Below are 22,562 nucleotides of genomic sequence, written 5' to 3' on the forward strand. Positions count from 1 at the left end.
TGAACGTTACTTCCTATAACAATCGAAGAAGATCGCCCAAAATCAAGGAATCAGAGATTGCCCAAAATCAAGGAATCAGAGATCGCCCAAATCAAGAGGATGAGTTGTTAGACGTTGCAGATTGAGAAATCACAACAAATTAGGAATGATGATCTTGTATGAGCAGAAATCAAGGATAGGATCGCTTCTCTATTCTTATCCAATTGCCCCTATATATACCTTGTAAATGGTTCATAGAAACACAATGAGAAATACGGTTTCTTTCCTCTCACCATCGTTCCTATTCCTCTTTCTTTAACAAATCATTCTTCGAATTGGCGGTGGACGTATAATACCATGGATAAGTTGGGGAGTCTGCTGATTAATCTGACCTCTGAGGCGACAAGCGAGACTTCAACAGTCATGTTTGCAACGGGATACACCCAGTACACCAATCTAGTGTCGATATACTGGTTGGTGCAGTGCACCGAGGGTACCAGCCTTGCTGATTGCAGGACTTGTCTGGATAACACCAGGTCCCAGATCCCAGCAACTTGCGATGACGCACACGGTTGTGAAATTGTCACGGGAAGTTGCCGTTTGAGGTACGATACGCAGCTCTTCTATATTACCACAGAACCAACCCCATCTCCTCCGCCACCTCCACCAGATTCAAGCCCGAGCCCACCACCTGCCCGCAATTCAACACGTCCACGTTCAAAGCTACCGCCCCATTCAGCAAATGCTACATCCAACACTACTATACCAGGCTAGTTCTCTCTCTCTCTCTTTCTTCTTTTCAGCTCTCTCTCTCGCTGCTAATATTTCTTCTTGCAGGCAAGCTGAACCACTCAAGCGACACATCTGTGGCTATAATCACCGTCATCGCTTTGGCCTTGACGACTGCATGTCTACTGACGATGCCGTCGTGGTTATAACTGGGCCCATCATATTCCGTTTGTTTGATCATATTATAAGTGTATGTTGTGTGATTTTTTCATGTGTGAAATCTGTCACTGTATTTCGTTGATCTTTTTTGTTGTTGCCAACAGCATTTCGGCGGAGTCCGGTTGTTAATGATTGCTTCTCACCGGAACCGCTTGGTCGTCGAATGTCATAAGTCCAGACAACTTTCAGTTCCTAAATGTCTAAGCATTGTTTACCTCGGCATCATTCCGGTGCTTGTAGTTATGGTCTTTTAATAAGAATTTGAAGGAAACGTATGGAGTTATAACGTGTTAAATTTTGTGATCATCACAATACATCCACAATCTGCCATGGCACACAGAAATTGAGTGGTTTGGTGCTACATCCACAAGAGAAGAGATGACACCCAAGATCGGCCTAATTATCGGAACACTTCACTTGTGATCTTTTAAAGCAACAAGTTATTACTGTTTCATAAATTTGTATTTGGTTAATCTATACTTCAACAGATTCATAAACTTTCGATCTCTCGAATTATGACGACCATGATGAGATGACACCTAAGCTCGACCTAATTATGCAAGCACTTTGTTTGTGGTATTTTAGAGCAACAAGTTCTTACTGTTTCATAAATTTGTATTTGGTTAATCCATACTTCGACAGGTGTCATAGACTTTGGATCTCTTTAATTATGACGACCATGATGACATGACACCTAAGCTCGACCTAATTATGCAAACACTTCGTTTGTGGTATTTTAGAGCAACAAGTTGTTACTGTTTTATAAATTTGGATTTGGTTCATCCATACTTCAACTGATGTCAGACTTTCAATCTCATAATGTATGGCCATGTGGTGAATCCAATTACAAACGGGTTCAATTGGATTTTGCAGCCTTCATATAAACTTCATATAATGTCGCTGGGTTCATATTAATTTCGTGATTTGCATAGATCAATATTTTCCCTTTTCCGTTGTGAAATGAGCTTGGACGAAGAATGCGCAATTACTATATATTCGGAAGAGACGTGAAGGATCCTATTATTACCGTGGTGATCATGACATTTTCATATGAGATCCACATCCAAGGTCCATTTTTTTAATACTATATATATATATATATATATATGTTTGTAAACCTCGAATCTGCTGATATTGGGGCAAAGATAGTGACCGAGTAGCTGCCTTGGTCTAAAATTTTTATCGTCCTACAGTGTCATTGAGTGCATGTGTTCAACACAGAAATCTTGGTCCAATGCCACTGACATTTGCATCATATTACTCTCTTCAGACCAATTTTTTGAGTGGTAATTATTATATGAATCTATCCCTAATATTGAGTAGATTCCTGAACCACTTGAAAAGGTGTTCTATAAATCTCTTTCAATATTTGAAGCAGATTTATAGACCAGTCACTCAATGTTCCTTATCTTAACCCCTTAAAGTATCACATCTGAGGAATCGAACCAAAACCTAGAAATCGATTAAGAGAACAAGAAAAAATAATCTAATTTAATATGCCGACCAACTGAACGGTGTATATAAAAGTAGATGAGAATTCTGCAGTTAGTTTGTAGGATAACATGGAAATTTCATTCTAGGGCCTAGATTTGAAACATGATTGCAGAAAATGAGCACCTGTCATGATTTTCCAAGAAATTACTATACTTTGCCGGAACTTTTCAAATAAGGGCTTGGAGTGAATTTTGTGTGAACTGAAAAGAAAAAAATGCCAGCTAAAACAATAAGAAAGTAATCAGGTACTGACAGACCAAGCATCTTTCGGTCATATGAGACATGGCACTTCCATGGAATACCATTGGCATTCTCGGATTCAAATCACATTATATTAAGCTCGCAAATCCTGCAGCGGTTAGAGGTTCTACAATATATATTCTCCATCTTTCAAGTGAGATCACTGATTAGTTTGTGCTAGGTGAGTCTCTCTCTCTCTCTCTCTCCCCCATTCGTTGGCCTTCATCCAGTTTAATTAGGCCCCATGGATATATAGTAAGAGTTGTTTCTTGAATGTTGGATTTTAATTGATAGATGCATGCATTTATCATATGTCATATTAAATTACACATTGAATCTCTTTTTCTATATATATAAACACGCAAACGTTACAAAGTACATACCTCCTCCAATCTAAAGGTTTTAAGTTCAAACCCTTGACGGATATCTTGCTAACACTTGTATATGACAGCATATTAACGATATATATATATTGCCAAATGAAAAATTAGTTTGAAATTTTAACATAATTTGGTGGGTATTGGACTCAAATAAAAAAAATAATCAGGCTCTATCGGGCTGAATCGGCGTGCTGGTACTAGGTACCCGTCGGGTACCCGCTAAGCCTGAGCTTAGTGGGTACCGGGCCCGATGCCTAAGATTAATTAGATTACACCAATTCCTAAAAAAAAGAAATCTGTTGATTGAATCGATTGACGTGAATCACATTTATTTCCCTTTTTTATTGCTTAATGTTTGTTGACCTCTCATATTGTCAATGTCACCTATGGCTTTGTCACTACTTTAGTAATCAATAAAGGAAATGGATGCTTCAATCTAACCAAATTGGAGGTAGCTGTCATTATTTTCTCACAAGATAATTAAAGTCTCCCGGTTGTTGCATGTTGCCGGATGGCCAAAAACCCATAGGGATATTAGCGACGATTTACTGTAAACCGATTATATGTGCTAGTTTTAACAACAATTTATGGTTTTTTCAGCAACACTTTTAAATTTGGCCATCCGACAGCTGTCAGATTTCAAATCAACTTTCAACTCTCAATAAGGAAGCTCAAGCAATTCCTAGCTGGCTCGTTCAAATGGCCGAAGCTCAACGTTGTTGAAATTTTATTGCATGCAATTGAGTTTTAATGTTGGTAGAAGAATTAGAAATTAGGGCATGCTGCTGCCACTGTTTTATCCAATGAATAAAAGAAATGGTCCAATATATAGGTGGTAGCCAAGAAATCTGCTAGTCCAGCAACCCTACTTTAACCGCAAAAACTGAAGCTTGAACGAGTCTGTGCTTTAATGGCAGAAAAAATAGAATTCATAGTAAGTCATTGCACCTACTCTATCCGTACGTTCAATAATATTGGCCCAATGTATAGCTGGCGTCCTGCAAAACTACTAGTTTCTTTGAACTTTTCAAAATCTGATTGAGCTCCGAAATAATACAGGTTAAGCATTTAAGACGATTTTCCTTGTTAAAATTGGCTGGTTTAAATAAGATTTGCTGAAAAAGGTTTTAGGTTAGAACTGTGGCTCATGACTTGGTCAGCTTGTTTCGGTAATCACTACAACATATTGATCGTTGGCCATAAGTGCTTTGTTCCCTAACAGGGGGGCACATTGCCCTTACATCTAATGAGGGAAGCTGCTGCTTTAGGGGAAGCGTCACACAAACATCTCTTCCATGCTCAGTGACCCAATACCAAGTGGGAACCTCTTATTTAAAGGCCAGAGTTTATATAATGCATGTTACATACAGCTGGGCAGTGGGACGTCTTCCATTCAAGTGTAACTCCACGAATAGTGCCTCTCCATTCCTCAGTGTTTCACCCTCTACCATGGAACGTTGAAACCTTGAATTTGAAGCACAGATAGTTTCTTTCTTTTTCAATGAATTTTGCATTCCATGTTTTGAATCTATTTTTGATGAAATGGAACTACAGTGCTCTGTTTGAGCACCAGAACGATGATAAAGAACGTATTCTATAACAATCCGTTTGAGTTAATTTTGACAGCTTCTTCCGCTACCAATACATCAACCGAAACCACTTATAACCGTATAATAAAAAAATTTAGACTTGTTATAAGCAGACCATAGATTAAAAGGGAAAACCCAAGTGCTCATCAGTTGCACACCCACAATGCACTAAACCTTGGTGAAGAAGGGCGGGGACCTCACGATAAATTCTTTAGCAATGGGAGGTTATGGAATAAGTTCCAATGAAACATCCGCTGGATACATTAATGCGATAGGATGAGAACGCGAGCGCTTTTGTGGTCAGAAGCACACGAAGACTTTTATAAACTTATCGTATCCAACTGTGAACACCGAACAGTAAAGAGTAGACGAATGACAGGAAATGGTAGACTATTATGAGAAAAGGGTGTACCATTCAGAAAAAAGCATGTACATTGGAACTTTTAAATATTTAGATGCATGCACAGAGACACCTGATCGTTATGTTGCGCCTGCTAGCTATAGGATTTCAATAATGCTCAGATGCAATTTTTCCTTTTATTTTTTCTTTCTTTTTTAGCTTCGGGGTTACCTTGTTTCAAATATCAGTGGTTTGAATTTTATGGTTATTGAGCTTTCTGAGGTATCCTAAACTCAAAAGAATGCTGAAAATAGCGATGACATTGGTTGGACAAAGGAAATGTCAGTCTGCAAATAAGGTGGACAACTTCATCTTCTGTCGTAACAATCAATTTAGTTTGATTCACCTGTCGACATTTGTGTTAAATCCTCCACCATTTATTGCCATTTTGTTAGCGCCTTCCAAACTTGTTTAGGATGGAGGCTGATGCTAGAATAGTTTATGTTTCTAAATACTCATGCCGTACATGTTATTGCCTGAGGTGGTTTGATTTCTAATTTAATTATTTGTGCTATCTGCCATGATCAACTTTCGAGGCACTTCAGCAAGTAATAAGTTTACCTTGTGCGACAGTCAATTTCAGATGAGATTAACGTTTATGTCTCGTTCATAATTAATAGGACGAAAGAAGATCATGGACTGTCGAGTGGCATCTAGAAACTTTTATGCAAACAATTTTCAACTAATTTGACTTGTGGAAGTGCCACTCTGACAGCGTAAACCTTCTAAGGAGAAAATTCGGAAAGGGAATAAAATGTGGTAAAAAAAATTGAAAATGTGGACAACCTGAAAATGGGGTAAAAAAAATTCGGAAAGGGAATAAAATGTGGACATTTTCGGTCTCCTTACAGCACGTATATTTTTTTGTTGACGGATTCAGTTTGCTGACATTGACGGATTCGATTTGTTTACATCTCCACCTTTCTTGACTTTTCTTATTCTACCCATCCTTGGCTGTTACAACCACTTGTTCCCGTCCATCCTTTATGCTGATAGATGCCAATCGAAGCGAGGTGCATAATGAATTCCCTTTAATGGTCAAGGGTTCAGAATACATGCCAACGGAAATGAAACAATATCTCCTTACACATTCATCTCTCCGTATCCTACACACAACCAATCATGTTTATGAGGCTCCCTAGCTAGGAGAACTTGAGATGGGTTACTCTGTAATGGTGCTAAGGATGAAGATCGGATTCCCCCTCCTCGTCCTCTTCCTCCTCCTTTCCTTCCGCGTCGACCCTGCAATGAGCAGCAATGACTATATTGATAGCTACTGCAACACGGACATCAATTACATTGACGGAAGCGAGTTTCAAACGAACATGCGCCTCGCCTTTGCCACTTTGATAGCGGATGTCAATCCCCTTGGTTTCTCCAATGCCACACAGGGGGAAGGATCGGATAGAGTGTATGCCATGGCGCAGTGCAGGGGCGACGTTGGTCAGAATACCTGCAAGGAGTGCATCGACACTTCGACCCAAAAGGTCAACGACACAGACTGCACCCACCCCATGGAAGCCATCATATGGTATGAAAACTGCCAGCTCCGCTACTCCAACACCGACTTCTTTGGTATCCTCGATGTCGCACATTCTGGGTATAATAGTTGGAACGATGACGTGGTGGCTGACGAGTCCTTCAACGAGCAGCTGGGCAGTCTGCTTCAGAATCTAACTTCTCTAGCAACAACACCAAGAGAGCCAGCTTCAAAGTTAATGTTTGCCACGGGCAACATCCTCTACACCGATCTGCAGACAATATACGGGCTAGTGCAGTGTACCGGAGATACCAGCGTTGCTGATTGTAAGCAGTGTTTGGACACCACCAGGTCCCAGATACCAACAACGGAGTTTTGCGATCATTCAACCGGCTGTGAAATTGTCACCGGAAGTTGCCGTTTGAGGTACGATACGAAGCTCTTTTATGAAACCACAACAACTTCAATCCCTTCTCCTCCGCCACCTCCAGCAGATTCAAGCCCAAGCCCATCCCTCCCGCCCAATTCAGCACCTCTATCAAGTCCAGAGCCAAGCGTATTAACTCCTCCGCCCAATTCAGCACCTGTAACATCCAACACTACTACATCAGGCCAGTCCTCTTTCTCTCTCTTTGTTCTTTTCAGCTCTCTCTCTCTTTCTGCTAATATTTCTCCTTTGCAGACAAGCGGAACCACTCAAGCGGCACATCTGTGGCTATAATAACCATCATTACTTTTGCGTTCACGACTACAGATCTACTCGCGATGCCGTCGTGGTTATAACTAGGCCCACCATAATCGGTTTGTTTGATCATATTACAAGTTTATGTCGTGTGATTTTTTCATGTGTGATCTGTCAGTGTATTTCTTTGTTCTTTTTTGTTGTTGCCAATGTTACGAGATTTATGGAGGAAGATTGACATCAAGATTGGCAAGCATATTACGATTGATCAGATAAGGGAAAGAAATTCTCCCTTTTGCATAACCGTTCTCTTGGCTCGCCAAAATCAAAGTGTATAAATCTCCCTTCTCTCTTTGATTGTAAGAACCACGTAAATTCTTGCTGTTTCTCCTTGTTCCTCTTATGGTTTTTTAACAGCCAACAGCACTCAGGCAGACTCCGGTTGTTAATGGTTGCTTCTCACGAGAACGGCCTCGTCGTCCAACGTCATTAGTCCACTCAACTTTCAGTTCCTAAATGTCCAAGCATCATTTGGGTCGTCATCATTTCGGAGATTGTAGTTATCGTCTTTTAATAGGAGTTATAACGCTGGGCTGGTAAGTTCTTTGGTCTGACTAAGAAGATTGACTTGTATGGGAATTAATCGAATCATGACGACCATGACGAGATGACACCAACTTGTTTCATAAATTTGTATTTGGTTAATTCATACTTTAACGGATGTCATAGTAGTGCCATCCTTGGTTTATAGATGATAGCTGAAATGAAGGATACCAGCAGAGCGTAATGCGTATCCTTGGTTCTCTTTTACTTGCTCGTGGGTCGAAGACAATAAAAGATAGCTTCTGCCACGATCATTCTCATGAAAAGGTCTGTGGTGGATAAAATGGTAAAAGTTGTTCCTCTTTTAGCAGAATACTTTTATAATATAATAAGAGGAGGCAAATGTTTTCAAGGGAAAAAGAGAGGGATCGGCAGTCTGTGATAGCCTTTCCGTGCTTCTCTAGTTCTGCAGCCTTCCAACATGACGAGGTTCTTGTCGATGAGAAGGACTGCAAGAGAGCCAGGAGTCCAGAGCCAGGACTCCTTTCCTCCACCTGATTCCCTCAGCTGTTGGTGAAGCGGAGAGCAAACAGAGGCGTCCCTGCCTACTCGAACGCGATCTTATCCTAGACCACGAGATCGGAAGCAATGTTGTTTTCTCACTTTTAGAGTTCTTCTCATCCAGCCTCAAGAATGCCGGTGGATTTTTTCATGGGGCAAACATTAAGGAATGGCTGAAGAGAGACAGTTCCTCCACTTGATGATTTATGTTGGACAGGGAGAAGCAGAAAAAGGGTCAGTGTTGCCGATGGGGGTGCAAGGAGGTGTGAGGATAAATTCTCTCTCTCTCTCTCTCTCTCTCTCTCTCTCTCTCTCTCTCTCTCTCTCTCTCGTTCGGAAAACACTAGCTTCCTTCATTGCTGTGGCTTTGGATTTTAAGCCGAGGAATGCGACAGATCTCTTTTGTGTTTTGTGCATTTTTTTCCCCATTGCATCTCTTAAGCCTTGCTGTTCGTTGCTTCATGAGGTTATTCATACCTACTGAATTTGTTAGATATTTAGTGCATGAGTATGAAGTCTGCGGCTGTATTGGTGCAATTTTTAACTCACCAAAGCAAGAAGCTTCCTACTGAAATAATGGACTTCTGATTAATCACGTAGAGTGGAGCCTGAAGTAACTTGGTAAGATCACCAGAACATCAACATATTCAATGGGCTCAATAATCGGCTTCATGAGCTTGAGATGAAAGCGGCCACGGTGTCATTTTTTTTGTTTTCCTTTTCCTTTTTGACTTTGTACTTTCTGTTTACTGTTAGATTTTGGTCCTCATTTTCTTTAGAAATTAGAGAATATGATAGTTATCCTTGGTATGTACTGCTGGATTCCTATTCTTGGCGGGTAAATTTAAGATATCCATGTTGTCCTGCATATGTTCTTTTCTGAAGCTCCAGATGTTGTTAGTGGTAGTGGACACGAATCATGTTAAGCATGAAAGTGTATGCATTTAGGATAGAGATCATTGTATTTGAGCCTTTTCAAGGGAAGTTTGCATAGTAATCAGATTGCACATAAAATTTTCTTACCCTGCACGTAAAGAATGATAGCATAAAATATCAATTTGTGAATACAAATACTACAGATGTATACAAAGGTCATACTGTCAAGTGTCTACAATTTGTTTTTAACAGCTGAAAGCCTGAAATGTAGTTGATAAGCAAAAGTTCAACCACAAATTCTGTCTATCGAGAAAAGATGAAGAACTGAAAAGTTCAACAACTGGAAAGAAGAATTATTTTCAGTGGAAGGACAAAAATTGATAAGCAAACGTTCACAGGCATATAGTTGCTAACATTCCCTACGGCCCATCTGCCTTGGCTGTCAAGGAAGCAGCGTGGGGACTTGCTTGTCATGCTACAATTTATCATCATGAGAAGATTTGATTTGATGCCAGGTCGATCGGATACAATAATATTAATCGCTTAGTATAAAAAACCCAAACAGTTGTAAGTCGAAAAAAAAACAAATTTGTACAAAAAAACCAAACAGTTGTAAGTCGAAAAAGAAACAAAATTAGTACAAAAAACCAAACAGTTGTAAGTTGAAAAAAGAAACAAAAAAAAAGTCGAAAAAGAAACAAAACTAACAAAGAGTAGCTGGGTTGAAGAAAAACAAATAGATGAACTGGAGCTAAAATAAACCTCATCCATCCCATCTATTTGTTTGGACATTTTATTATTATTTATTTGTTTTTTATTTATTTGTTTTATTTATTCATGTTTGCTAACTTATAACTAATATATGGAACCCGAGCTTGGCCACTTTATTGCGGATCAAACACTAAAGAAGAGGTCCACGAGAATGTTAACAATGGCCCGGGCATTGCGGGTTTCATTTAATTAACACGTCGATGAATGGAGACATTTTTAAATTTTGACCACCAGAGCACGTGGGGTCGTGGAGCCAGCAAGTTCTGTGAACAGCACGATTGGAGAGCCGTTGGAAGTCAAATGGAGGCCGTTCACCAATTTAAACAAATGTGCGCCGACCAGCGGTCTCTCTCTCTCTCTCTGCCCTCCCCCCGAGTGTGCGCAGAAGGGATGTCATTTGGGAATGACAGAGTATGTGCAGAGGCTAATGGTGGCCGCCGCTGCCACTTTCATCCGTTAGCGAGGATCAGAAGGAGTGGAACGATAATCTCATGGACATGGCGACGTCGGGTGTCTCCAGCGTCTCATGGCTCATATGCAGATACCAGCAGGGTTTCAACGCCATCGATGCTTCTATTACTTTGTTCACCATTTTGGTGGGCTTCAATCTTGAAGCGATTTGCCGGAGACAAGGTAGCAGGGTTTCAACGCCATCGATGCTTCTATTACTTTGTTCACCATTTTGGTGGGCTTCAATCTTGAAGCGATTTGATCCTCGATTCTCTTTTAAGACAAGGTCGGTCATCTCTTGCTCTCTCATCCATATGGCAGTGTTGCGTTCTTTGTAGATATTTTGTTATATTATTCATAATCTTATGGGATAATTGAGGGATCTTGAGTCAGATTCCTTTCTTGGTGTTTCTGGATGTATTTTATGGGAGATATACCAGCAGAGCGTCAATGCCTATCCTCGATTCTCTTTTACTTGGTTCATCTTGCTCGTGGGTCGACTACAATAGAAGATAGCTTCTGCCACGATCATTCCCATGGAAAGGTATGTGGTGGATAAAATGGTAAAAGTTATTCCTCTTCTAGCTGAATACTTGTGTAAGATAATAAGGGGAGGCAAATATTTTCAAGGGAGAGAGAGAGGGATCGGCGTCTGTGATGCAGTGAATGTACCTCGCCTTTCTGTTGCTTCCCTCCTTCTGCAGCGTTCCAACATGACGAGGTTCTTGAATATGAGAAGGAGTACGAGAGAGCCAGGACTCCTTTCCTCCACTTGATTCCCTCATCTATTGATGAAGCAGAGAGCAAACAGAGGCACCCACCCTGCCCACTAGAACGCGATCTTATCCTAGACCACGAGATCGGAAGGAATGTCGTTTTCTCACTTGTAAAGTTCTTCTCATCAAGCCTCAAGAATGCCGGTGGATTTATTCATGGGGAAAACATTAAGGAATGGTTAAAGAGAGAGAGTTCCTCCACTTGACGATTTATGTTGGATAGGGAGAAGCAGAAAAAAAGGGTCAATGTTGCCGATGGGGGTGCAAGGACTCTCTCTCTCTCTCTCTTGTTCAGAAAACCCTAGCTTCCTTAATAAGCAGTGTCACCTTTTTTTTGTTTTTTTCTTTTCCTTCATGACTTTGTACTTTGTGTTTGCTGTTTGATTTTGGTCTTCATGTTTTTTTGGAAATTAGAGAACATGATATCCATGCTGTCCTGCATATGTTCTTTTCTGAAGCTCCTGATGTTGTTAGTGGTAGTGGACACGAATCATGTTGAGCATGAAAGTGTATGCATTTAGGATAGAGAAATTGTATTTGAACTTTTTCAAGGGAAATTCGCATAGTGATCAGATGACACATAAAATCTTCTTACCCTGCACATAAAGAATGATTGCATCAATATCAATTTGCAAATACAAATGTGACAGATATATACAAAGGTCATACAATCAAGTGTACAATTTGTTTTTAACAGCTAAAAGCCTGAAATGCAGTTGTCACACTTTCATATCAACCACAAATTCTGTCTATCGAGAAAAGATGAAGAACTGGAAGGACAAAAATTGATAAACAAAAGTTCACAGGCATATAGTTGTTAGCATTCCCTGTGGCCCATCGGCTTTGGCTGTCAAGGAAGCAGCAGGGGGACTTGCTTGTCATGCAGCTTATTAGTTCAGTTTTTCATCATTAGACAAGCTAGAAATGAAGGGATGATTATGTCACCAAAAGATGGGTGACCATTTCATATCTGCTTGTTATAGGCCATGAAATGAAATACAGTGGTAGACACATTACTGATGTAGAATAGGTAATGGTCTAAAGTATTTAGGCTGTGGGGCAGCAAGGTGAAGTTTTTTAACCTGATTGCACTTTACAGCCTCTCACAGTGCTCTGCTCTATGAGTTTCTTTAGAGAGTCTGCTGCTAAATGTTTGCTAGTGTTAAAAATCATATGATTTTGACAAGTTACATAAACTAAAATATAGATCATATAGCTTATTTAAGCAATGATGAGGCTCCTCTATTTTCTTCTTGCTTTATCCGTTACATTTCTGCTGATATGATAATGTTAGTACATTAACTCGCAAATCAGGAGCATGGTTGATTTTATGCCTTTAGTTATATTAAAGGGAATGGATATTAGAGACTTTGCTTTGTGCATCAGTTGACTGTATCTAATTTTTGAAGTCTTGAAAAGAAAATATGAAAAGTAATTGTTAGTCCTTGAAATAAGGCTCAACCAGAAGCTCCATGAGGACCAAGAAAGGCTCATCGCTGCATTTTTGTGTTGGTCAAGTGTCTAGTTTAGGTGTCATACATCATGGCCCAAAAAAGAAAATTACCATTTTTTCCACTAGCCATGGTTGTACACCCCTAAATCTTAAGAACGAATATTCCTTGGAGATTTTTCAGAATTCCAAAAATATGCTGCTATATTAGAAAACAAGATGCAAGTCAAGCAGATTTTTTTTTGTGTTTACATGATAAAAGATGCTTTCTATACTCCATTGTTTTAGAGTCCACAAAATTTGATCTTAGATCACTTATATTTCAAAATCCAAAGATCAGACCCTCCCTCAGCTGGTCGTTGCAAGCCCATTTGACAATGGAAAATGCTGAAGTGAGGATCCGGTGTTTAAATAGTATTATCAATGCAGGCAGTCATGTACATATTATGATTGTATGCAGTCATGATGATATACATTCATAACTAAACCAAAATTTGAGTATGTTATCCTACTGAGATGTAATAAAAATCAGGCATTTCTATATATAATGTATGCTAATTGTGACCAAGTCTTTTATGACATATCTTGTTTATTGGTGTGATCTACACAGAGGAGTGGTGCTTCGTACTTTGCAAGGAACATTGGCATTTTCAAGTTTCAAGAGATATGACATTAGAATTTTGCCAAGCATCAAGTATGGTTCACTTTTCAGAAAACACAGCTTTCATTCAAAGAGGTGATTAATTATATGTGAAGGAGAAAAGGACATTAAAGTAATGCAATTGGATTCAATATCTAAAAGGGCAGCAGCTTTGGTAATGAAGGCAGTATGGAATTCTATATCGATGAATCATTTCCAAGCTCGTGCAACAATCCTTTGGTCGTTAAAGCTATAGGCATGTGGATCTTGATACTAGTTTAATCTTCTAGTTGATTTTCTCTGGATGGTATTGATGCTTTTTCTTTCTTTTCTTTTCTTTTTTTTTTTTTGGTGCAGGTTGGTTCTTAGTCCCTGAATCGGGCTCAATTCAGCTCCATAATTACTCTGAGATTACTGTTTTCACCAAATTTTTATGTGAATCAATCTCAGCTCCATTTGAACCAGAGGATGATTTGCCTTTGTTATGGTGATCAGTTTCCTTTTTGTCTATGTTTGATCTACTTTCAAGTAAGCAAATTTTTATTCTTTTGTGGAGGTTTGTGTGATGATTCCTTCTCTATCCATCTTTTGCAGCCTTAAGGCCTTAACTTGAATACAATGGCTTGCCACATGCTAAAATTTTTTTATCATCTCAGGGGCGAGTCTATAAGGTGAAAATTTATTTTCTCCAGGAGTTTCAGGTATCTTACCATTCATGAAAAGGTCGAATTCATTGTGAACAAGTTTGTACATGCCAAAGTGTAAGTATGAAAGAATATAGAAATTTGATGTTACAGACGTAGTGTAGCTTGTTCGTTTGGTTCAAGAAAGACGTTTAAATTCTTAATACAGAGATGCAGTTCATAGTCTTTTAACTCTACTAATGTATTTGAGCATGTAGGACTATTATAAAATTTCAGGAGCATAAAGATAAAAGGTAAATGAAGAGAAGGATATGTTCTATCAAGGTTATGTTTAGTGCCGAGATATATTTTGTTGTGACTATGCATCAAATATGTTGTTAAGCAGGGGGTTGTGGTCTATTCTTTGAATTGAAGCTTGTAATGGATCCAATAAGCCAGGCATTTAGCATACTGAAAGGGGTTTGGATTTGGTTGTTTAGCAGGGGGTTGTGGTCTATTCTTATTTTCTTCTAAAACCATTTCACGGAGTGCATTTTGGATCTAAGACTGTTTTGGACCTAGAACAGGGATTTGGATGTAAGGAACTTTAAGCTTCTATAGATCAGCCAAAAATTCTTGAAATTATAAAGCCTGAAACAAATCCCTGGTCCAATTCAAACCTGAAATCTAGATCGATATCTTTGTTCAGTTTAGATTTGTTTATGAAAAATTTAGATTTGGTTGGGGTAAAAAGAAGGAATATGAACTAAATTAAGAATTTTAGACAAAACAAGGTGTCCAGAATTGAGATTTGGATCAAGGTATGGATTTAAAGTTTTGTTGTGATTCGGGTTTAGATCGAGTTCGTATTGGAGTGAAAGCACAAATTAAATGTTCTATTGTGAATCCAGTTTTAGAATCTGGATTTGAATACGGATATAATTTAGATTTGGTTGGGGTAAAAAGAAGGAATATGAACTAAATTAAGAATTTTAGACAAAACAAGGTGTCCAGAATTGAGATTTGGATCAAGGTATGGATTTAAAGTTTTGTTGTGATTCGGGTTTAGATCGAGTTCGTATTGGAGTGAAAGCACAAATTAAATGTTCTATTGTGAATCCAGTTTTAGAATCTGGATTTGAATACGGATATAATTTAGAGTTGTCACTTGGATGGTTTGGATTTAGGGATCTGTCTCATCTAGATTGACCTTCTAGGTCCAAATCTTTGTTTTACTTCCAAAAGTGGAGCTTTTAGATCCAAATGTAGATCCAAACCCCCAGCTCCCTGCCCAAAGCTGAGCGTCCAAATCCAAATCCTAAAACCGGATTCACAAAAAAATCAAATCCAGATCCCTTGAGCCCAGTTTGTGCGAAACCTGATCCATACCCAAGATCCAAAATTTAATGGTTGCAAATATTTATTTAAGATCCAAATTTGAGGTTCATATCCAAATCTGAATTTCATATCTAAATTCAATCCATGTGGCAAATATCCATTTTCAGTTTTGGATATATTTTGGATCTTGGGTTTCGGTCGAGTTCGCATTGGATTGATCCAGATCCCTAGATCCAAATCTCTATTTTCAGCTCGATCCAAATCCAAATTAAAAAATTGGATTCACAAAATATTCAAATCTAGATCCAAAGCACCCTATCCAGATTGAGTTTGTATTGGATTGAAGGGAGATATGAAATGTCCAGAATTGAAATTTAGATCAAAAGTGCTTTTGTGAATTTGGTTTTACAATTTTAATTTGGATAAATCTAACGTAGATCCAAATTACATTTTATCCAGATCCGTAGATCCCTTGAGCCCAACCCAAATTTGAGCTTCATATCCGAATCTGATTTTTATATCTAAATTCAAGATCATATTGGATAGGTCTAAAGTTCTGTTGTGAATCTGGTTTTAGAATTTGGATTTGTATATGGATCTAATTTAGCTGCCAACGGGATGTCCCAACTCACGCACAAAACAAAGCCCCTGCATCCAAATCCAGATCTAAATCAAATTTCCCTAAAGCAATTATCCATCATATCCAAATCCCTATATCAAAATTTTGGATCTAATTATGAGTTCTAGGTCCAAATCCCTAGATCCAAATCTCTGTGTTGCTACCAAAAATAGAGCTTTAGATCTAAATGTAGATCCAAAGCCCCAGCTCCTTGCCCGAAGCTGAGCATCCAAATGTCATTCTCTATCTAAAATAATGATCCATATCCAAATCCTAAAACCGGATTCACAAAAATCCAGATCCCTTGAGCCCAGTTTGTGCCTTCCATCCAATTCAAACCTGATCCAGACCCAAGATCCAAGTTGCAAATATTTAATATAGATCCAACTTTGAATTTCATTTCTAAATTCAACATCCTAATAAGTGGCGAATATCCATTTTCAATTTTTGGATATATATTTTGGATCTTTGGTTTCGATCCTATTGAAATTTAGATCTAAAGTGCTGCATCATTGGATCTGGATTGGGTTTGGATCCAAATTCCAGTTTCAATTTTTGGATATATATTTAATATGCTCCCTAGATCCAAATTCCAGCTCCGATTTTCATATCCAAAAGAAATCCATTGGACCTGGATTTGGATCTAATGCTCCCTAGATCCAAATTCCAGCTCCGATTTTCATATCCAAAAGAAATCCAGATCCAAATTTTAGGCTGATATCGAAATGTTAATTTTAGAATTTGTGTTGGAGTCACAATTTGAGACTCAATGAGTCCAAATTTCAAATTTAGATCAAGATCTATCAAATTCAGATCCATAACAGATCTGTAAATCCAAACCAGATCCAAATGACAGCTTTAAATTACATCCAAATACTAAAACCAATACTCGAAATTTCAATTCTGGACTCTTTGTTCAGTCTAAAATTAATTTAGATCCAATTCCTTAAAAACCTGAATTCAAATATGATTTTGAGGTTCTTATCCAGATCTAAACCGAACCCTTACGTATCTTGAATTCGGGTATTGGACCAGGTTTGAATTGGATTGAAGGAAGGAATCAAATGCGTCCAGAATTAAGATTTGGACCATGTTCTGGTATTGTGGATCAAGTTTTAAAATTTGGATCCACTTTCGATTTAGAGCTGTAATTTGGATTTTGTTTGGATTTAAGGTCTGTTTTCGGTCTAGGGCCTGGTATTTGGATCTGGATATGAATTTGGAGCTCTATTTTAGATATGAAACTGAGATTTGTGTCTGAATTTGGATCTATGACTGTTTTGGGCAGGAACCTTCATTTGGATCTAGGGCTTTGCTTTAGCGATAAATGAGTTTCAAGAATTTTTGGGTATATGTTTTATAAAGCTGATATAGAAGCCTAATAGCTCCCTAAATCCAAATCCCAACTCCATGACCAAAACGAAGCCCTAGATCCAAAGCCAACCGAAATCACAACTCCATATCCAAATCTTTGTGTTGCTGACCGCTCCAGACTCAATCAAACGGATTTCAGTTCTGTTTTGGGGGTGAATCTGCACCTGCACCCGCACCATGTTGACATGGGTGTGGTGGCACCATTTGGAAATTGGAGCGTGTGGAACTTAGCTTGCAATGCTTTTATCCATAGGCAAAATAGCAGCACATCAGATTTATCAGATTTACATTCCAAAAATCATAAATAAATAAAACAAATGAAAAGAAATGAAAAATCACATTAAAATTGTTATAAATCAATTTTCAAGTTTTTTCAAAATATCCTGACTTTTTCTCCTTTTTTTTCATTTTTTGTAAATATCACGATATTTTTCAAAAATATCACATTCTGAAGGGTATTATTATTGTATTTGTTCTACGAGCAAGTTAGTAATTTACCCTATTATAAAACATATATAGTGCAGTTCGCTACCCATGAGGGCGTGAATCCATATTTTCTCTATCATATCTCTGGAATATATTGTGGTGATTCAAGTACTTCATCGGTTCTTCCAATAGCATAATTATGACCCAAAAGGAGTTAATCCATTCATTTTTTAAGTTGCCAAAGAAAATTGCCTTGAGAACCACATAAAAAAAAAAAGGCACATGTAGCTGCACTATAGATGCTTTCAGAACATCAATCACATATTAGGACCAAAGGAAAGCCGAGCTAAATAAAATTAAAGCATATAATGCATGAAATTCTTACCAGTGAACTACGATTGATGAGATGGTTTTGAACGTTCATCAAACCTTGCAGCAAAAAAAAAAAAAGTTATCCGGTTAAATGAATCACATACTTTAGAAGGGAAAAAAAAAACTGAAAAGTAAATTTTATTTCATCACTTCCAAAGACCAAGGCAAGGAAACTCAATTTCAGATGAAAAGCCCAATGATACCACCTTCGATGACAAGGACATGGTTGGCTACAGACATCAGCTGTTGCTGAAGCGCCAGTAAGAAAGGGCCTGATCTTATTCCCATTTTTTCGGCCTACTACAACCACGTGATAAGCAAAAAAAATCCAACTTTTTAAACAAAAGAACTCGAACTATTACAGCACAAATTGTTAGAGAAACATTTCCAAACCCTTAAATAAGCCTGAATGAAGTTTTATACACAAAATTTTAACACATAAGAAGAATTTTTTTTAAGTATTTACAAAAATTCTTCATCACCTTCAGGCTATAAAAGAGAAAATAAGGAAAATAAAAAATTCCCAGCCAACATGAGAATCTCATTGTGGAAACAAAGACTGTAATATATCAATGGCTTAAATTTAAAATTTTTGTCAACATAATAATTGGCAGATAGCACTAACATCATTATTCAAATGCGTAAGAATTCTACATGAATATGTGGCTCAGTATCTGCACCATATTGTCAGATGGCAAGTGCTATAGCTTTGTATAAAAATCATTTAATGAATAGAAAAAGTTGAAGGCTTCTCTCTCCCTCAACCTCAATCCAACACCTCCCCCACCACAAGAAGGAATATCCCTTTCAGTTATCATGTAAGGAATGAAAAATTCAAACATACGTCTCTCTCTCTCTCTCTCTCTATATATATATATATACACTCATTTCGGTACTGGTTTTACCATATGCATATCACAGACCACTTACCTCAGGAACCAAAACCAGACCACTCTAAGTACATGAACAAAGACAGTTTAAACATACTGTAACAAAGACAGTTTAAATATACTGTCGACATTCTAATGTGTTTATGACTCAATTAATACATAACTTCTTCAATGCCGGTTGATTTTATGGAAAATCATAATTTTTGATTGTTATAAGAGCCACTAGTGTTATGATGCAAAATGCACAGGTAATCCAACCTATAACATAACCTCAACATGTTAATGCGCGTATCACTACTTATCTATTACAAGCATTCTTTGTTCCAGTTGGCTTTATGAAAATATTTGATTCTTTTACTACCAAAGTTTTTGTGATACAAACTTACAGCAGCAGCATTCGACCTTCCAGAAGACTTTTATCAAGTGATAAGGGAACACATGCTTCATCAGCAAAAGTTCTACCTTCCAGAATACTTTTTATCAAGTGAAAGGAAAAGAAGTTACTAGATTGCCCCATGGCTCTTAGTGACAGACTCATCTTTGAAAAGGTGTAAGCCACCAATGTGTCAATCATAGTCCTTTAGGCACCTTTTGGCACCAATTACAGATTGTTATTGTCCAGTGATTCTGCCCCAAAATTTGGTGTAGATTCATAGAACGCTACATTACAGGGTTCCATGCATCTGTCTCACTTTTTAAGTCTGTTTTACTGGACAGTAGCAATTCGTTACTGGTGCCCAACAGCCCCTTAACGCTACAATTGCAAGAAAAATTGGAACAACAAAAGTACAAAGACATTCATGGAGCAAAATTTGTTCTATCAGCCAGATGGGAAGAGGACAAACTGTAAAAACTTTTGGCCATCAAGAAGGAACTTATCACCTCCACATCCAAAATATAAGTCTCTGCTGCTTGTTTTGGATGACTCCTTGATTTTCTTTACCAAATTCCATCTTGAATTTGTTTCTTCCCCACTCCGAGAGAAGACTTTTATGGAACCATCCATTAATTTGTGAAAGTTGAGCACGTTGTCCATCATAACTACAAGGGTAGTGTTTCTTTATGAATGAACCACAATGAACAATATTTAATAAAATCAGGATTGATAATGTAAATGGCACAAGCTGAAGAATTTACATAATAGAAGGGGGGAAGTAGCAGAGTAAAGGGCTTAAAAATTTGTACAGGGGAGTACTAGGAAAGAAAGCCAAATCAAAGAAAAATGGTGGAACAAACTTATATTCACAATATAATTAACTTAATCCAGCACCATGAGATCTGACCTTTCAAAGCTTGTTTGGGCACGTGTTGGATTAACAGGAATGCCAGGAACCATGAAAACAGTCGACAAAGGAAACTGGATGCTTGCTGCTGAGTGGAGTAAGTAAATCATATAAAAAAGATATTTGAAAGGGCAAAAGAATTATACAAGCCTGGAAAATTCCAAAATCAAAGTCAGCTGGAATTACTTGCTAACATCATTGTCACAAATACCATTTCTCGTGTTTTCATCACCAACCGATTTCTCTGGAATCAACTAAAAGGATCTTTTTTCTAGAAAATCTCAGGAGTCCAAGATAGACTTTCTGCTAATTTCAAACAAAAATGATATTCAGAAATAGTTCTTCAAACTCTAAAATGGACAAAAATGAAAATAAAGCGTAAGATGTATCAAAGAATGTTTTGATTTAAAAAAGGAACAAAAAATCTAGAAAAAATTATCACAGTATCCATTTCAAATGTGGGATGAATTCCCATTTTTTCGTTTCACCAGTTTTTTGGTGATATTGTCACAATAACTTGAAAACATTGCAATCTTTGTGACAATAGTAAGACACATCGAAGATTCATTTTGTTCTCCTCTTTGAGATGATGATGTAGAATTTCATCTCTTGCAGCTGAAGCAGGAATACCCATTTCAGTTCCTCATTATTGCGATCTGGAAAGCAAGAACTACATAAAAAGGAGGCTATACCGATTACGAAACAAAAAAGTCATTGTTGAAGCGGTAAGAGAGCTTCCATGAAATAAACCCCAAAACTCGGAAAAGGGAATCTGATTCAAAACTCATCATTTCTCCCATGAGATTATTAACAAATTAACATAATACCTACAATGAACACAACACTGAAGAAGACAAGAGAGAGTGAGAGAGAGAGAGAGAAAGAGAGAGAGAGAGAGAGAAATAACCAACCTTGTCTCCTGTAAATAGACGAGAAAGAGAAACAAGGTCACATTGAGCCGTTAAAACCTTGTTGGTACATCATCCATGAAATAAACCCCATAACCCCAAAAAAGTAGTCTGGCTTATGATCCATCAATTAACCTGTGAGATTATTAATAAATTAACACAATATACCTACAAGGCTGCACGCGATGCTACCAAGGACGAGAAAGAGAGAGATAACCGACCTCGTCTCCTAAAAACTTCAAGGATTGAAAGCCATCAGAATGAAGTACGATATCTCCCACGAAATAAACCCTGAAACCCCATAAAACAAATTTTACTCCCGATCCATCAATTTTCCTAAGAGATTGACAAGAGATTGAGGGAGATAACCAACATTGTCCCCTGCAACTAAGCCTGGGCAACGGGCCGGACCACCACCGGGTACCCGGCCCGTTACGGGCCTGGGCCCGGGCCTTGAAATAATGATTTCCGGGCTGAGGTTAACGGGCTCAGCCCGGCCCGGTAATTAACGGGCCGGGCTCGGGCCTGCCGTTGTCATCGTCGACGGCCCGAGAAGCCCGACATCATTATTTTTTTAAAAAAAAAACTAAATGTTGAGGTAGTCGAGCAATGCGCATTGCCCGAGGTCTGCCAGAACATGACCATTCCCCTATATCTCTTCACCCCTGTCATCTGAAAACCGCTACAACTTAAGCCTCCGTTTCTATGGGTCGCCGGTGCCAAGCTCACCTGTCTCCCTCCCCATGTTCTTCAACTCCTTTAACTCGAAAAAGCCCGGCCCGGCCCGTTTCTAAACGGGCCGGGCCTCGGGCTGGCCCGTTTATAATGTCAGGTCTCGTTTTTTATATTTTTAACGGGCCGGCCCGGCCCGATGCCTAGCCTTACCTGCAACTCTCATGGATTGATACCACTACAACAAAAAGGGTCATTAACCACAGTTAAAAGCATGGCTAATAGTCCCAAAAACTGTGACTGAAAGTATTTTCAGCCATGGCCTTTCTTGTGGCTGTTAACTAAGGTGACTGTGCGAAAGCCCTTGTGGCTATTAACATTTTGTCATGGTTTTGAAAGTTTCCTCGAGTTTTAAACAGGGAGGTTTTTCTCGGGCATAATATGGAGAGCTTAAAAAAATGAGAAAAAACAGAAAAAATACAGTAAATTTTAAAAAATTTTAAAAAAAACTAAAATTGAGGGAAAAATAAAATAAGTGAGAAACTATTAACACAAACATAAAAAATAAGTAGATTTGAAACAAATAAAAATTAGAAAATGAAAAAAAACTGTTTGGCATTAAAAAAACATGAAATAAAAGGAAAAAAGGCAAAAAAACACATCTTTTTAAGGTTTTTTCATTTTTAACATTTTTTATGTTTTAAATGGCAATCATATTTATCGAATTTTTTTTAGGTTTTTTTTTAATTGCATTTTCTGTGACTGTGGCTATTGCATCAACCAGCCATGATTTACCTA

The 22,562-nt window shown here is 38.1% G+C and overlaps 1 protein-coding gene across 8 annotated transcripts; it reads left to right on the forward strand.

Moving 5' to 3' along the window:
- The first annotated feature begins 6,109 nt into the window (after positions 1–6,109).
- LOC116263951 (cysteine-rich repeat secretory protein 38-like) lies at positions 6,110–13,510 on the forward strand. 8 transcript variants are annotated; one of them, XR_007574747.1, is made up of 4 exons: positions 6,110–7,121; positions 7,193–10,679; positions 10,787–10,937; positions 13,230–13,510. XR_007574747.1 is itself a non-coding variant. In XM_050080611.1 (3 exons), exons 1-2 carry the CDS (start codon positions 6,188–6,190, stop codon positions 7,291–7,293), a joined length of 1,035 nt encoding a protein of 344 aa, XP_049936568.1. In that variant the 5' UTR covers positions 6,110–6,187; the 3' UTR covers positions 7,294–7,311; positions 13,230–13,510. The 8 variants fall into 8 exon arrangements, 1 of the variants encoding a protein (XP_049936568.1); XR_004174744.2 differs by having other exon boundaries at positions 7,193–8,559; positions 10,178–10,937; XR_007574745.1 differs by having other exon boundaries at positions 7,193–8,062; positions 8,149–10,937.
- The last annotated feature ends 9,052 nt before the right edge of the window (positions 13,511–22,562 follow it).

Source organism: Nymphaea colorata, chromosome 11, assembly GCF_008831285.2.
Source record: "Nymphaea colorata isolate Beijing-Zhang1983 chromosome 11, ASM883128v2, whole genome shotgun sequence".
NCBI classification, from domain to species: Eukaryota; Viridiplantae; Streptophyta; class Magnoliopsida; order Nymphaeales; family Nymphaeaceae; genus Nymphaea; species Nymphaea colorata.

Coding starts and splice junctions, on each gene's coding strand:
- LOC116263951 (XM_050080611.1), top strand. CDS start 6,188: ATGGGTTACTCTGTAATGGTGCTAAGGATGAAGATCGGATTCCCCCTC. Junction 7,122..7,192: donor ATCCAACACTACTACATCAG/GCCAGTCCTCTT, acceptor TCTCCTTTGCAG/ACAAGCGGAACCACTCAAGC.